Source organism: Typopeltis vanoorti, chromosome 15 (genome assembly GCF_054136105.1).
Source record: "Typopeltis vanoorti isolate ZY-2024b chromosome 15, IOZ_Tvanoo_1.0, whole genome shotgun sequence".
NCBI classification, from domain to species: domain Eukaryota; kingdom Metazoa; phylum Arthropoda; class Arachnida; order Uropygi; family Thelyphonidae; genus Typopeltis; species Typopeltis vanoorti.
Window position 1 is genome coordinate 74,575,190 of NC_143563.1, and position 16,911 is coordinate 74,592,100.

General features: G+C 37.0%; 1 protein-coding gene across 1 annotated transcript in view; it reads right to left on the minus strand.

Moving 5' to 3' along the window:
- The window catches only part of LOC150098897 (sodium-dependent phosphate transport protein 2B-like), a 70,092-nt gene that overhangs the window by 40,579 nt on the left and 12,602 nt on the right, over positions 1–16,911 (minus strand). Inside the window, exon 3 of the mRNA XM_090405771.1 lies at positions 1,461–1,733. Coding sequence (XP_090261897.1) covers positions 1,461–1,733 — 273 coding nt within the window. The remainder of the gene's footprint in view (positions 1–1,460; positions 1,734–16,911) is intronic.

Below are 16,911 nucleotides of genomic sequence, written 5' to 3' on the forward strand. Positions count from 1 at the left end.
GAAAAGTAAAATTAATGCAATCCGCCCTCTACGATATCAGTTAGGAGAAATTTACGATGCACTTTTTGAAATTTTAAATAATGAAAATTTTAATAAAGAAACTCAGCATAAAGCACAAACATTATGTGCTAAAATAAAGGACTACAAATTTATTTGCTCTCTTATAACTTGGTATGATTTACTTAACAGAATAAACCCTGTGAGTAAAATGCTTCAAGACAAAAATATGAACATTACACTTGCTTTAGAATCTATCGAAAATTTAAAAATATTCTTATAAGAGTATCGATCAGATACAAATTTTAAAGAAGTTCTAAAAACGACAAAATAACTGAGTGGAGAGGTGGATGGAGAACAAGAATTTAAAACTGGTACGGAAGTTCGACGACGAAAGAAGACACGACAATTTGACTACGGGCTTCATGACGAAACGCCAGAAGATAAATTTAGAGTGAATGTGTTTTATACACTTCTAGACGTTGCAATCTGTTCGTTTAATAGAACGTTTTGAACAACTAAAAACATATTATGATAATTTCAATTTCTTGTATAGATTACTACAAATTAATAACGAAGATTTACGAAAAATTTGTGACGATTTAGAGATTCCCTTGAAGGACTGCGACAATTATGTTGTGCAGCATAATTTCCTTTGTAACGAAGTTAAACTTTCTACAATTATCACTGATCCAGAGTATTTCGGTAATAAGTTCTAAACTATTTTACTACTTTTATGGGAAATATATGAATTCTGCATTTATTCAGTCTTGGTATGTCTTTTGGCTCAGGCTCCTGTTGATAAGACTTCAATAAAAGTCTAAACTGGTCTAGATAGCTACCACCCATCCCATAATGTACGGCAATATACATAAATGAAAGGAAGTGTGCTTTGCATTGTGGGATACTAAGGCAATTGATGTGAACCCAACAACTTTTATATACAAGTAGCTTAAGTCAAGTTTGAAGATACTTGAGCTCAAACTTTGCTTCCACTTGGTCAAGGATTAACCAGAATATAATTTCTTGTCAAGTACGGTTATCAACACATTTTCAATCATTATGTTACACATCAGGATGACAGTTACTTCAAGCGATGCTGGGGGATGATTTTTATTCCATGGGCCTGTATTTTAGGAAAATTCTGAACATAATACTCCCATCCTAAACATTTATCGTCTTGTATTCCAGGTTTGAAAAAACACTTATTTGATGTTATAAATGTTCTAAGATTTTTTTTTGTAGTTGTAACGTTATTCCCACTTAACGTTAATACATGATTAACACATCTTCGCTCCGTTATTCAGGTATCAAGCAGCCATATGGACAAAAGTGCCATTTCAGATCCGTAATTGGAGAATGACGTAAATAACTACACAACGTTCTTCTCAGTAACATTCCGTTATATTTCCATTATTTTACACATAAATATTATAAAATACAGTAATGTTTAGAATACTTACTGTTTGAGCCTACCATAGTGATAACAATAGATGTGGACGTTGAAGAGCTCTGAAGAATAACCGTAACCAGTATGCCAAGCATTAGTCCAACGACAGGGTTTTGTAGTAATGCACTGTTGGACATTGCTTTGCCTGCATTCTTACCTCCCATTAAGCGAAAAGCAGACGTCAGAAAATCCAGAGAACAAATAAAGAAATAGAGCAACACGAATAGGCCGATTATTTTGAAAATGCCAAAGAGGATCCGACTGACTTTCTCTTTGCAGCTTAAATCTGGAAGAAGTAATTTAGTTTTAGTTAATAAAACGAACTCATAGGATACGAATTCATATAATTCCCAAATAACAGTGAATATTTTATAATATTATAATATATGTGCAGTATTTAGTATAAATGTTAAGATGTTTAAAAAAACAAAAAAAGGATGAAAGAAAAATAGTTCTGTGTTCCAAGGCCCAAACGATTTGTTGCATCTTGAAGGGGGAAAAAAAAAACAACTAAATTATTGGTTTATTCTTGTTTAGCCTTTAAAAAACACTTGAAATAATCTTACCAGCATAATACTCGCCTTAGTTATTTTCATGTGACGTCATTTGACGCCATGTTCTTAGAAGTGATAGAGTTGCAGATGCCCTTTTCACGCAGAGTTAGTTGGATAATCACAAACAAACGAACCGCAGGTTGGCTGGAGAGCGGATACGCTAACTACTCGGCCAATCAGACCGGCAGTACTCGTTCTAATTATCAAGATTCGTTGGATAGTTAAATAGAGGACGCTAATAAGCATAAATATATCCTCTGGTTATAATAATGTTATATTCAACACTGAGGACTAATCTCCAAGCCCACTCAGGGCGAGCAATTAGCTCATAAACTTTCTCCACTCACAGTTTCTTTCAAGATAGCCGGGAATATGAAAAGCTTTTGCTTCACCCCTTATGGCAGTAAAGTTGATAGTTGATATAATAATGTTATATATGCTTTTCATATAAGTTTCTTCCACCTCTAGTAAAGACCTGGATTTGAATCCGTCCAGGATGTAAAGTATGTTTTGTTTTGTTTTTTTCCTCGCATTTGAAAGCGAGTTAGACCGAACCCATACGGAGATGGCATTGATTTTCCTCCTTGCCATGAAATTGACAAATCGTCCATAACACACGCACTTACAGACATAATACTCTTGTAGCTTTGCTTCAGCTATTTCCCCCTTTCATAGTACCGTGTTTTCTCGAATAAATAATACGTTTCTATTTTAAAAATTTAAAAAAAATAAATGTGTTTTGATCGCTATGCATGTCACGTGCAATATTTGAAATCTTAACATTGGATTTTCGATCTCGAAATCCTTAATGCTTTTTGACTAGTGGTAATGTTTTTATTGGTCCATTTTGATTGAAACCACGCCTCCCAGATGTCCCTTCCCACTCATACGCTCACAGTATTTCAACTTCGGCATGCTTTCGTTTCTCAAGAACGAAAGGTTCTCCGACCACGATGGCTTTGTAGCAACAATTCTTTTTGCCTTACTCCAGTCTCGTATTTAGCTTTCTGTGCATATTTCTACACATAGCTCAATTTCCAGACATTTCTATCACCTTTTAACTGTAAGTGTGTTTCATTAGCAGAACGGTGAGCAAAATGACATAAGAAGACGCTCTAGTTCAACATCCACTTGCAGATTGCAATCACACTTCTTTCGCAAAAGTGTAAGGCTCTAAAGTGTGACGACAATGAGCAAACAACGCAAAAAAAAGGAGAGGTAAAAAATCCGAAGAAATTAAAAAGCGCCCCCGTTTTTAGTTGAATTGAATTAAAAATGATCGCAAAATATTTGACAAATTAAGTAGCATTAGTCGATTTTAAAATATCGAAGACATGTATTTGCATAATTAGTTCCTTAAAGCATTATTGACGAAACAAGCATTTCATTTGTTTCGTTAATGCTGACCTTATTGGTTGAATAGATGACGTCAGTGTTCTCCAACCAATAGGGTGGCGGTTCGAATCTCCCAGCAATCGGGATGTTTGTGAATATCTTGGAGGTGGAAGATGATTAGCTTTTAGTGTGACGATCAAGTGCTTCAATGAGATCACCACTCTGCTTACTAAAGACTTATCAGATCGAAATATATATATATATATATATATATATATATATATATATATATATATTTTTTTTTTTTTAGTTGGATTATTCATTGCGGATTATTTCATTCCAAACCCGCATACGGTGTTTAATATATGGAATACTAACCTTTTTTTATGGATTGGACTGACATAAATATCATATGGCATAAATATTTTTATAATTACAGTGGGTTTCTAGAGTTTGTATTTCCTCCGGTATGACGAAGATTTTCCTGTATCCAAAAATTCCGGAAACATGTAATTGTGATCATAACAGTTTTTTTTTTTTTTTTGGTATTTTCCTGTAATTAAGAATATGGGAAATTAATTAGTTGAGAAACCCATATAATTCTCTTTATTTCAGTATTCTGAATTTCATAATGCTAGCATTCTATGATATAAATGTGCTCATTCGTACTGGTAAGTTGACTAGCGTGGGTAGTTAATACGCTTAAGCATGAACCATACATTGTCATCACTTTTAATGGTAAACAAAGCGAGTGAGGAAGCAAGTGTTTAGACCTCCTTCCCATAAGTTATAAAACTAATGTCATGTTGACAAAACAAAGCACTACATTCTTTAATTCTCAATGTATGTTATACGAAATTTATACAGAAATAGGCTTTCCTTTAAGGTGGGTTTAAAATGTACTCCAAAACACAACTCATCGCAACTCGGTTTGTGTTTTCTTTTGTTTATTGTTTATAATGAAAAATGAAAAAACATTGATGAATGAAAAATGACGAAAAACAAATAAACATTATTTGTTTACGAAAACAAAGTAGGTAGCAGCTGTCTATTTAAATTATACATATTTGGTCATAAAATACTTAAAAATGAGACTTTTTGTGGTTATGAGACCATCGGTACTTTATTAATATAATCCTACCTACTAGTTTCGCTAGCAACTGTTTAGCTTTGTCAAGAACGGTCACACAAAAAAAATATGAGAATACAGAAACGTTGCTAACTGTTAAGCAGTTATTAATTAATTTTTAAAGTAGGTAGCACTTAATGTGGGACTAGACAAACTTTTTACAACGCACTGTCACGTGATCGGGCTTTGACTTGTCTTTGCAAGATAATTGTATATTTTAAATGACAGTGTTATGTACAGTTTTCACGCACTTGATTACACTAATATAATTTATGTTGTGAGCTGTGAAAATAAGTTTAGGATAAAGTTTGAAGTTTGTATAGATCTACTATAGTATTTCATTGGATTGTGCCCATTTTAATTTTTGTGTTTATAACTTACTTTGGTAATAATAATACTGTGAGAAAAGTACAATTTTTTTTTTATTTAAAAAATTGATTGTCTAGTAAATATGTCGTGCGTATATATACGCAGGTTTAATATTGAACTAAATAAATGCATCGATTTGATTAAACATTTATTGGAAATAACTGCAGTTTAATTTAAATGCATATATGATATGAAAAACTTATTTTCCTGTACAGTTTAGAAGTTTGCGAGACTTACTGTTTTCAAGTAAAGCGGCGTAATTATACCCTTAATAGCGGCTCATTTTTATCGCTTCATAACTGAAACGAAAACCGGAAGTGTGTCGCTCAGTGGAGCATGCGTTGAATGAATATAATCCTATTTTGCAGTGAGAGATATGAGGAGATTTTTTGGAACTCGAAAGCGTATATTGTTACTGATACTATGCGCATACAGTGTCTGAAATATTTAAATACACTCAGGGCTGCCCCGTGCAGTAGCATATTTTGTCGCCCCTTCCTCATTTTTTTGCAGAGTTTATGCCAATTTTATCGCCCCGTTCAAATACTCGTATTGTACCGTCGGCAGAGCCGGCCCTGAATACACTTCCGGTAGATGCTGATAGACTTGAAGCGAACAATACAAGAAGCTTTTCAACATTGATCCCCATAAACCAGTCGGTGAGGGGAAGGAACACTTGCTTATTCCTTATGCATACACATAGGAGCTTATAATATAAAATGATATTAGGGCTGTGAATGTAATGTCAGCGATAAATAGTGGGGAAATAGTGTAGACAACAGCGTTTGTTAAATAATCAGAAAAAAAAAATATTAACAACATCAAGTGGAGAAAAATGTATACTCGCACATACGACAGAGAAATGAGATCAATAATTCATCTCGAAGAGCCTTCGTAGCTCAGTCGGTATTGACGAAGCCCTTTGGTCGGAAAGACCTGGGTTCGATTCCCATCCATGGCGTTGAGGAACCTTTATCTGGTCTCTTTCGACTAAAGGTGAATTAGCCGGTCTCATACGGTGGTAGGGTTTTTTCACCCGAAATTTGGATTTTTTGTTCCCTCAGAACAGGCAAGCCGGCCCCGTGAACACAGGAATTGACAGCCATGAGTGCCCTCAAGGGATGCAGCAGAGGAGTGACGAGCCGGCTGCATTAATTTGTCGTAAACCCCCTCATTAGGGGACTCAACCCGTCCTAAGGGACTGATGAGAAGAGAAGGAATTAATCTCAAAGTTAAGAATATTACTAAACAAAGTCTTAGTTTATTTTATTATTTTTTTTTTCAACCGATAACGGTGCATTAAGAGATGTGCTTTATATAATTCGATTTTTCTAGAGGCCAAATATAGAACGTTCAAGCCGCTTCCAGTAAGTGGAACGGTGATGCTACATCGGGCGATGGAATTCACTTTCACCTAAAAGCCAATCAAAAGCAACCATGATGGAATTCGAACAACTAAGGTCACAAGTCCATGTGTGCGAATTGCATGTGTTTTCTGATCTTTTTTTGCATGTCTTTCGGAAAGAAGAAGAATTCGAATTTTGAGAAGACAACAACCCTTCAACCTCGTATGAAACCGGCTATCGTGAAAATCCTTCGCATTCTAAATGAGATTAGAACCAAATTCTATCCATCCAAAGGGCATCGTCGATGCCGATTGTGCCATTGAGATTCTTCTGGTGGTTAGAAAGTACGCTAATTGACCAACGAAGCCAGCAATTTACACAGTAAATAATGTTTCTGGTTTCTGATGCATGTGTTTTCTACATTTTCTTAAGTATTATTGGATTATATAGTTTCTATTCCTATCCGAAAACTGGTTGCCAAAGGACAGGAAGTAATTTCCTACTAAGCCATGAGTACTTACGTGGTATATTTTTATTTAGGAGGGGAGGAAGTAGATATGCAGACATCCGTGAGGCAGTTGAGTGTAAGAATGTATATAATATGCCAGAGCCAGTACGAAGGACAAGAAATCAGAATGGGATGGGACAAATGGACCTCTGCATTTCATGTATACTAATGCCAGGAGTATTAGGAACAAGAAGGAAGAATTTTTGGCTTTGGTTGGCTCTTCCCGGCCACAGGTTATTGGCATTAGTGAAACATGGCTGACAGAGGATGATAGTTAGTGGGATAGAATGTGTAGGGTATTGTGTTCAGGAGGGACAGAGAGAATAAAATGGGGAGGAGTGTTATTGATGATAGCTGATGAACTGCAGCCAAGGAGAATAGAAGTTGTATTGCAGGATAGTGAAAAGAGCTCATTTGAGGCTATTTGGTGCGAGATTGAGACTGGCAGAACAAAATATACAGTTGGATGCTGCTATAGACCAGGTGATAGAATAGATGGTGGAGATAGTATGCAAAGACAAATTCATGAAATGAGTGGAAGGAGGGTAATTATTATGGGGGATTTCAACTATGGAAAAATTGATTGGAAGGAGGAGATTACACATGTGATGAAGGAACTGGATTTTATTCATTTACTAAGGGATAACTATCTGCCACAGCATGTGATGGAAAATAATAGGGTCAGAGAGTGCTTGACCTAGTAATAGCATCTGAGAATTTGACTGTAATTAATATGATCATGTTGTCACCTATTGGTGAGAGTGATCATAGGGTCTTGACCTGGGAGATGGCTAAATGTCTGATATTTTCGATTAAGACAAGGTACATGTGGAATTGCCGTGCTGGCAAGTATGACAAGCTTAGAAGATTGCTTGATTCACTGCCATGGCATGTAAAACTGCAAGGACTGTTGATAGGCATGGGAAGTGGTCAAGGAGCATTTGCTCCTTGACCACTGGTTATGGCTGACTGTATATCTAGAGTCCGAATAGTAAATCAAGTAGGGGTTAAATGGATGAATAACACCATTAAACTTGAGTTTCAAAAAAAGAAACAACTGTGGAGGAAATTTAAGGAGAATGGTGACCTGCAGACACATGAACGATATAAAGCGCAGGCCAGATGGGTAACAAGTGTGGTAAGAAAAGCAAAAGCAGATTATGAAAGGAAATTAGCCATGCAAACTAAAGAGAATCCCAAACAGTTCTTTCAATATGCTACAAGTAAAAGGAAAACTGTACATGGCAGAATGATTTTCAGGAATGCTGATGGTAGGGAGGTCACTGAATCAGTCGATATAGTGGAATTACTGAGTAAGTACTTTGCAAGACTATCTCATCCAGTGGGCGACATTGAAGGAACCATTAGTTTATAGGGGAATCGTGGTGAATGAAGTGGAGGTGAATAGTCTATTACAGAACGTTTTAATCCCACAGATGAATACATCTGTGGGATTGGACGGTATACCAGCACGGATCTTAGGTGAAGCGGCTAAAGAATTGTCAGTTGCCTTGACCATATTGTTTAATCTGAGTCTCCGGTCTGGTTTAGTCCCGAAGGGGTGGAAGGAGGGGAAATAGTTCCACTGCATAAAGGAGGATCCAAGACTACTGTTGCAAATTAACGACCGATCAGCATATCAGGAGTCGTTGTCAAGGTCTTGGAGAAAGTAGTCAAGGGAAAACTACAGGAATGGATTGATGAAAATGAGATACTATATGGGGGACAGCATAGTTTTTTGAAGGGTAGATCATGCCTCAGTAACTTGCTCAGGTTTTATAACACAGTGACAGCTGAACTGGGTAAGGGCAATGGGTTTACAGTGATTCTACTTGAGCCTGCAAAGGCCTTTGACAGGATACCACATGGAATTCTAATCAGTAAACTGCAGCATATGGGAATGGATATAGGATTGGTGAGATGGATAGGAGGGTGGTTGATGGAGAGATACCAGAGAGTAGTTTAGTCAGGAGTAGAGTCCAAAAGACGGCTTGTGACTAGTGGTCTGCCGCAGGGTTCTGTTCGTGGACCATTGCTGTTTAATTTGTTCATTAAAGATATAGGGAAGGATCTGAGAGGAACGGCTCCTTTGTTCGCTGATGATGCTAAGTTGGGTAGGGCAATAGTGAATGCAGATGCTAAAATTTTGCAGGATGATTTGGATAGTTTGGAGGACTGGGCTAAGGAGAATGGATGTCAATTTAATGTGGCAAAATGTAAGGTTATGCATTTTGGGGTGAAAAGATTAGCAGCAGTATATCACATTGGTGGAACTGTACTCCAGGAAATTGATGAGGCCAGGGACTTGGGAGTGTTGGTGAATAGGGAGTTGAAGTTTAGGGGCACATGTCAAAAGTGGCTAAATCGGCTCATCAAATCACTTGGATGCTGAAGAATTCTTTTACGAGCAGAGATAAGCAAGTTATTGTTCCTCTGTATCGAACCTTGATAAGACCCCATCTCGACGACTACTGTGCCCAGATTTGGTCACCTAGGTTTCTTCTTGATGGGGAGGAGGTGGAGAGGATCCAGAGGCGAGTGACCAAGATGATAGCAGGTCTGTGGAATGAACCTTATGAAAACAGGTTGAAGATTTGTTGGTTGCAGAAATTTGTTTATAGGCGGAAAAGGGGAGATATGATTGAGATATTCAAATTGCTGAAGGGTTTCTATAGGATTAATTCAGAGGATATATTTGAGAACAGGACTAGTGGTGGGAGGGCTAGGGGAATCCATGGAAGCTGAGCAAGAGTGTGGTTAGTAAGGGTGTTAGAGCAGGCTTTTTTACTTTTAGAGTGGTGAATGAGTGGAATAAGCTCACATTGTAGCCATTAACTTGGTCGGTTTTTCTCATGATTTTATCATAAAAAGGAAGTAGACTTCTCAGCCGATTTTTCTTCAACGAAATAATGCTGTAAATAATAAGTTATCCGGAGCCTGTGTAGCTCAGTGGATGTGGCGTTTGCCAACCACGGCGCTTGGCCGCACGAAGGAAGACTTGGTTTCGAGTTTAGTCGGCGACTAGAGGAAATTTTTCTAAGCCTTTTTTCGACCGGTTCCCGAGTTAGTCGATCTCTGGCACGGGCAAGCAGGTTTTTCCTCCCGGAAACTCGGGTTTTTCGTCCTGTAAACTCAAGAAAATCGACCGTAGAACCCACATTATTTCAGACATTGAATATATTGTGTTAGGGTTAGGGACCACGAGATGGCGGCACATTTGAGCCGTCTCTCTTCACTGAGTACCGCTTAATTAGTGATAGCCTTGGGCCATCTATCTCTGATTGGTACTAGTGGAGATTGAACTGCCCACTCAGTCTCCAAAAGTTAGATAGGGCTAAATGGCCTCGCCTACTCCCCGTATACGGGAATAAAAAGGCGTTAGCTGATTTGATTTTTTTTAATAATAAGTTATCCTTGTCAAAATATTCCGGATCGTTCTAATTAATTTTCCCCCCATTATTTGGTCGATAATACCAAGAAGATTCTCTGTATGGTTCACTAAAAGATATACTTTTCATATACCCCCCCCCCCAAAAAAAAAGCGCACACTACGTGCGCTTGACCTCACGAAGGAAGACTAGGTTTTTCGAATGTAGTCGGTGACTAGAGGAAATTTTTCTAAGCATTTTTTTTCGACCGGTTCCTGAGTTAGTCGATCTCTGACATGGCAAGTGGATTTTTTCTCCCAAAACTCGAGTTTTTCATCCCGTAAACTCAAGAATATCGACCGTAGAACCCACACTATTTCAGACATTAAATATGTTATGTTAGGGACCACAAGATGGTGGCACTTGCTGAGCCATTCTCTTCACTGCGTGCCGCTTAATTAGTGATAGCCTTCGGCAGTGGCGCACTCAGAATTTAATCTTGGAGGGGGCTGAGCATTCAAGATTTAATCTTGGGGTGTGGAGGAGAGTTTAGTACATGATTTGAGAATACACACAGTGCATTGCATACGAGCTATGACTGAACATCTGCACTGATCGCCAATACATGATACCCGTGATCTCCATCTCCTCTGGCTCCGCTCAGGCAAACGAAATAGTGCCCGAGCATTACTTCGTTCACCTTACGTTCACAGCGGCTAGGATTCCCGAGCGCAATAGGGTATTCCCACCTTATGTGACTGCTGATTCATAAGTAGCATAGAAATATAAGACACGACACAACATAATTTAAAAAAAAAAATGAATTTTAATTAGGAAAAGATTTTTGGAAATTTTCTAGTGTGTTTTTCATTTTTCTTTGGGGTGAGCCAGGGCCCTCCCTTTTCCCCCCCTTCCATGGGTGCGCCAATGTCCTTGGGCCAGCTATCTCTGATTGGCTACCAGTGGAGATTGAACTGCCGACTCAGTCTCCAGAAGATGATGCTAAAACGACCTCGCCTATTCCCTATATGGGAATAAAAGGCGTTAGCTGATTTCTCCTCCCCCCGTATACAGTGTGGGCTTTCCTATTAGTTTATCTATCCATGTCATATTACTGCTACAACTGTTTTATCAACATATTAAAATAAAACTTCTGATACGTCCAATCAAGGTTGATGACTTGCAAGATCATAATCGTAACAAACAACAAACACTGGTTCTTAACACGAAGCTTCATTAGCATGAAATTTTAATATTCTCTACAGTGAATTTCTAAAGTCATTACGAAATAAATACCGCTATAAAATCAATGAGTTTCCTTCTTTAGAAAAGATGGCAAGGTGTAGTGGTGGAGATGGAGAGTTGTGCAATAGGGTGTCCTCCCGCGATAAGTTTTCGGACTCCTTGGAGGTGTCACGAATTTTTTTATTTTATTTTATTATTTTTTTTATTGTTCTTTCAAATAGTTACATATGTACAATGATCATTTGTTCAGTATATTATTTTACAAGGGTCAGTACTTTTTTGCTACATATAACGAGATTTAAATAGTAATGATAAGTTTTTTTTTTTAAATAACAATCACAGTAATAATTTACAATTATTTGGTTCAGTTACATAAGTTGTATAATATTACATGTTATAGTTTACTATTTTTTTTTTCAAGTTTGAAAAGGTGTGATTATGCAACAGTATTTATACATATGCAATCAAAATATTATATTTCCTAATTCTCACAAACATATAGTGTAAACTCATCATTTACATTTTTTTTATTACATTGCATACATTTGTTACAATTATTACATACATATGATATATTACTTACATTTGTTTACATATGATACTTACATTACTTGCATTTGTTTACATGTGATACGTACATTATATACATTTGGTTACATATGATACATCTTAAAGTAATTTCTTTGCTTTCATCCTCGAAGCTTATCTGAGGATGACACCAGTTGGTTATTATTTATTGGTTTTTTTTTGCTGTGTTGGGAAGCTACAAAATCTATGATTGAGAAATTTGCGCGCGCACACACAATAACTTGGAATTTATTGATGCGTCGCTGAACTGGAAGCCTGAACGAATATATTGTGTTTCATTAAGTTTGTATGGTATTTTGGGTGCGTGTTTCTTGTTCGTAGTATGTCCTTAGAGCTCTTTTCAGGCTATTGTAATTTGTAAGGTTTCTGTATTCAAAAGGTAATTTGTTTATCATGTCTGGGATGTAGAAGTTTCGTGTGGCCTTTCCGTAGTGATTATTGTATTTATATGTGATATAATTAGTTGTCTGAGGTCTTGTTATGCGATATGTGTTTTCTGACCTTGGCATCGAAATAACGTTTTAGCAAAGCTGCATAGTGACATAAATGTTTTGCTGCCAGTATTTTGTGTTCTGACATTGCAGTGTATATAAAGTCGTTATTGTCTCTTTGTTCCCAAAAGATCAGTTTTATGATTTTGTACTGTAACGAGATTAATCTATTTAGTTTGTAGGGTGCACCGAAAGCATACGTTGTTATAGCGTATCTTAGTATATTTTGGAATAGTGCTTTGTATATTAGTGTTTTTAGGCGTGTGGAACTATGTCTTTTAACCTGTAGAGTTTGCCAGTTATTGTTCGGAGTTTGTTGTGTAGATGCTATTCCAGTTCATATCTGCATCGAAGTAAATTGCAAGGTATCGTATTGTTTCAATCTGAGTGATTATATTGGTTTCGCTGTTCTGTGTGTTTTTTATGTTGGCGAGTGGATGTTGGATGGTTATATATTTGTTATCAACTGGTCGAGTCAATGGATTTCTGAATATCATTAATTTTGTCTTATCTGAGTTTCGGTGTATGGAGTTTTTCGTGAGCCACTCTGTGATTAGATTTATGTCATGTTGCATATTTGTTTGGGCTATGTTTGTGTTATTATGGATGGATATTATCGCTGTATCGTCTGCGTATTGAAATATCTTACCTTTGAGTGGTAACTGATTAATATCGTGCGTGTAAATGTTGAATAGAGTTGGAGAGTACCGCTCCCTGTGGCACTCCACAGGTTACTGGTAGCTCGCTACTTCGGTTTGACCTGATACGTGTTAGGACCAATATATTAATAATACCGGTGTAATTCCTCAGATAAGCCTGTAACAATAACCAATGTTTTCGGATGCTTGTGATGTTAATATGCAAGATTGAGAGTCCTCTCGCTTGTACTGTGTATTGTTTCCATGCATCAAGCGAGTCGAAAGTACGATTGCTGTTGTATTCTGGTGTGATTACATCTATCTGATGGTTTACATAGATGTAATCACAACAAAGTGTTGAGGTCTTCTTTTTGAACTAAATTGGAGTCTTTTATTTCACTCTGGCAGCCTATCTATGTCTTCGGAGCTTTTTATTTGTATAGACTTTGAAGATCGTGACTTTCTCAAGAGTATCTTGCCGTCTTTGATCCACAAAAATTGAGATAATTTTTTCTGTTTTTGCTTTTCTTGCTTGGTACATCAGATTCTGATTGAAAGGTGTTAAATACTCAGATAGAAAGAGTGGTGTATTGTCTTGCGTTGCGTTTAAGTCCTTTACAACTTTTTTTTTCAGTCTGCTGGCTTTTATGAGATTGTTTCTTGTAGCCTTGCTTGTCAGACGAAATATGACTGGTGCGGGTTGTGGCGAGCCTAGTTTTTTTGTTCTTCCTGGGAATCCGATTTATGATCTGAATATCATTATGCTGTAGGGGGATGTCAATTGCATGACCTAACTTTATATAACTACGTCTCTGAGATTTTCTGTGGATTCACTTTCTGGAAGACCGTTTATGACAAGGTCTTCTTTATGTTGTTCTTGATTTAAAAGTTCGTATTGTAGTTTTAGGGAATAATAATAATAAAAGAGGACTGTAACTGAAGCAAAGCTAAATATGGTTCATCCTAAACATGTAAATGCATGTGCAATCGTTTATTATATGAAACAAACAATTGTTGCATAAATAAATCTATTCAAGCTATAATATTACTCAACCCAATGTGAAACCCGAGAGGGAGGAAACATTAGTTAGGAGATTTGTTTCGAAGAACTTGTCTATATATGAGAAAGTAATAAAGAATGACTTGCATCCACCTGGTGCTCATTGGCATTATTTCATCGTTTTTTGTTTTTTTAATGCTAACATTTTATTTTTTCCCCTTCAAGCTTCCGACATAACTTGCAAGTTTCTTTGATATTTGACGTCACTACGAGTTTTAGTTCCTCCTTCAGTCTATAGTTTTCATCTGATCACTTGAGACTTATGTGAGTTTTTTTTTTTTTTTTTTTTTTTGTAGGATCTTGTTTTTATTGGGTCCCCCTTCATATTTGCAGGATTTCACCATATAATAGTTACCTTATTGGTAAAAATTGTGTGCGAATCCCCTCCCACAAAGGCCTGTTAGTCTATACTACGTTAGAATTATAGGTAAAGCAAACATGAAATTTTTCAAGCCCCTGAAGGGGCTTGAAAAATTTGAAAAAATCACCACCAAGATGGTGGTGATGCACCGGACTGTGAAATTCGTTTCCCACTTAAGACATTTGCAAACACATCTAAGACGAGATTGGCACCCTCACTAAAATTAGTCCCAAGAACACTCAGAAATCAAGAGTACTGTGTGCAAAATCTCCCACCAAAGATTTGCTCTGGTATTCGGATACATAGCTCTTATGCGCCAAAATAACCAAACGCAATATGAGTTAGTGAGTAGAGAATCTCTTTATAACATTCGACTTATATTTTGAGAGTTTATTATTATTTGAACTCATTTTATCTACAGAGACAAGGGTATTGAAAACAAACAGCCATTTTGACCCTGGTGCAAAACTGTACGGATTGTTATCATTCGAATTTACATAAGATGTAAATTCGAAATTTCACAAATTCAGCCGGTTCTGCTGAATTTGCGAAAATTTCTCTATGGTCTCTCTCCTACTGTGTAACAGGATAAGAAGCCATGAAATAATTATGAAGGGATGTCTGTCGGCAACCTTTCAAGTAGACAGTGACATCCAGAGGTAACTGAATGTTTACTTAGCATACTTCTAGTTGATGGCGTTAGAAACTAAACACTTACATATCGCTAGCTTACGCTATTGTACCTTGCACGGTGTGTACATTGATTCAGGTTGATGTTGTCATCATATTCTGACACTCCCCAGCTTGGAACAGCTGAAATCGAATTTATCGGAGTAGTTGGTCTTTTCCAGTTATTAAGAATCCAAACTGGTGTTCCAGTGTCCACCATACCTGTAGCTATTCGACTGATTGTCGCCCATCTTATGATTCTGCTGAGACCCATCAATTTGTAAACTATTGTAGATCTCCAACTCAAAAAGCTGGATGCCTTCCAGTGGTCGTATGATCTTTACATTCTTGTGCAATCAATCACTTGACTAATTCATCTCACCTATCCCTTTAGGACGGGTAGAGTCCCCTAATGAGGGGTTTACGACGAATTTAATGCAGCCGGTTCGTCACTCCTCTGCCGCAACCCCCAAGGGTAATATTCATGACTGTAATCCGCGCGTGTGTGTGTGTTCACGAGGACGGTTTGCCTGTGGTGAGGGAAGAAAAACTGGAGTTTCCGGGTGAAAAAAAAAATAAAAAATTACCTCTGTATGACACCGGCAAACACCTTTCGACGAAAGGTGAGTTTCATATCATTGACGGGAGTCGAACTCGGGGCTTTTCGACCAGAGGGCTTCGTCTATACCGACTGAGCTACATAGAATCTAAATCAATCACTTGAGCGGTGTTTATGTTGAATTTCGCTTGCGTGTGCGTACAAACTTCTTCCTTTCCTTAATATGTATTTTCCTCCAGGAAGGAAAAAAAAAATTCTGAAGTGGACGGGAAAAAAGAAACTGGAGAGAACAGAACAAGCAAAGTGAATGCATTCTAGATGAGCATAATTATTTAAAATAAGATAGTGAAGTTATATACAGTGAAATATCTCGTAACCGGCAATACCAAAACAACGGCACTTTCGAAGGTCTAAATTTAAACCCGAAATTCAAGCTTATAAAATAAGAAAAATATCAATGGGCTAGCATTCTGGCAAGATTTGCCGAGCAATGTTCATCTATGTCAACACATGATGTTATGAAACTTCATTGTATACACAGTGAATTTTTAAAGCTCTGGCGACAATCTTGTAAGCAGGCAGACATTCGAAGTTATCTTATGTGGACACACTAAGAAATTCGCAACAACTTTCATGTGATAATACATACTGTAATTTTTAAATGCTGTTTAAATTTGATTTTGTGAAATATAAAATTATGTGTTTTAAATTTTAAAAAATCCGCACGATTTTATGTTATTTATTTAATTATGGCCGGCAGATCGAAAAACACGACCAACGAACTTCGCATACTGCAATTTCTACAGATGACATCACAAAACATGAACAGGTAAGTTCTCCAAATATATATTCAATTATCCGACAAAATCTCGTATCCGGAACTGGCGAAGTCCCATTGTTGCCGGTTAAGAGAGATTCTACTGTATAATGGTAGAATAAATGCATGAGAAAAGGTACTTGCTTAAGATTCTGATAGTAGAGTCTAATAATTGTATAAGATCTAACAAACACCCATTTGAAGACAGACATAATATAAGGAAATGGGAAAACAACATATTAATACCATGTTCATATTTGCGAGAAAAAGGACTGTGTATCAAGGCAGGTTTTATTTCCTCAGTAAACCAAGTACTCGATAAAATTGTCAAGATAACCCAAAATTAGTTAGTTATTCACGTGTGACGTCATTTTGAAGCCGTATGGTCACTTCCGTACCTCAATGGGTTTTACTCCAAACTGCCAGC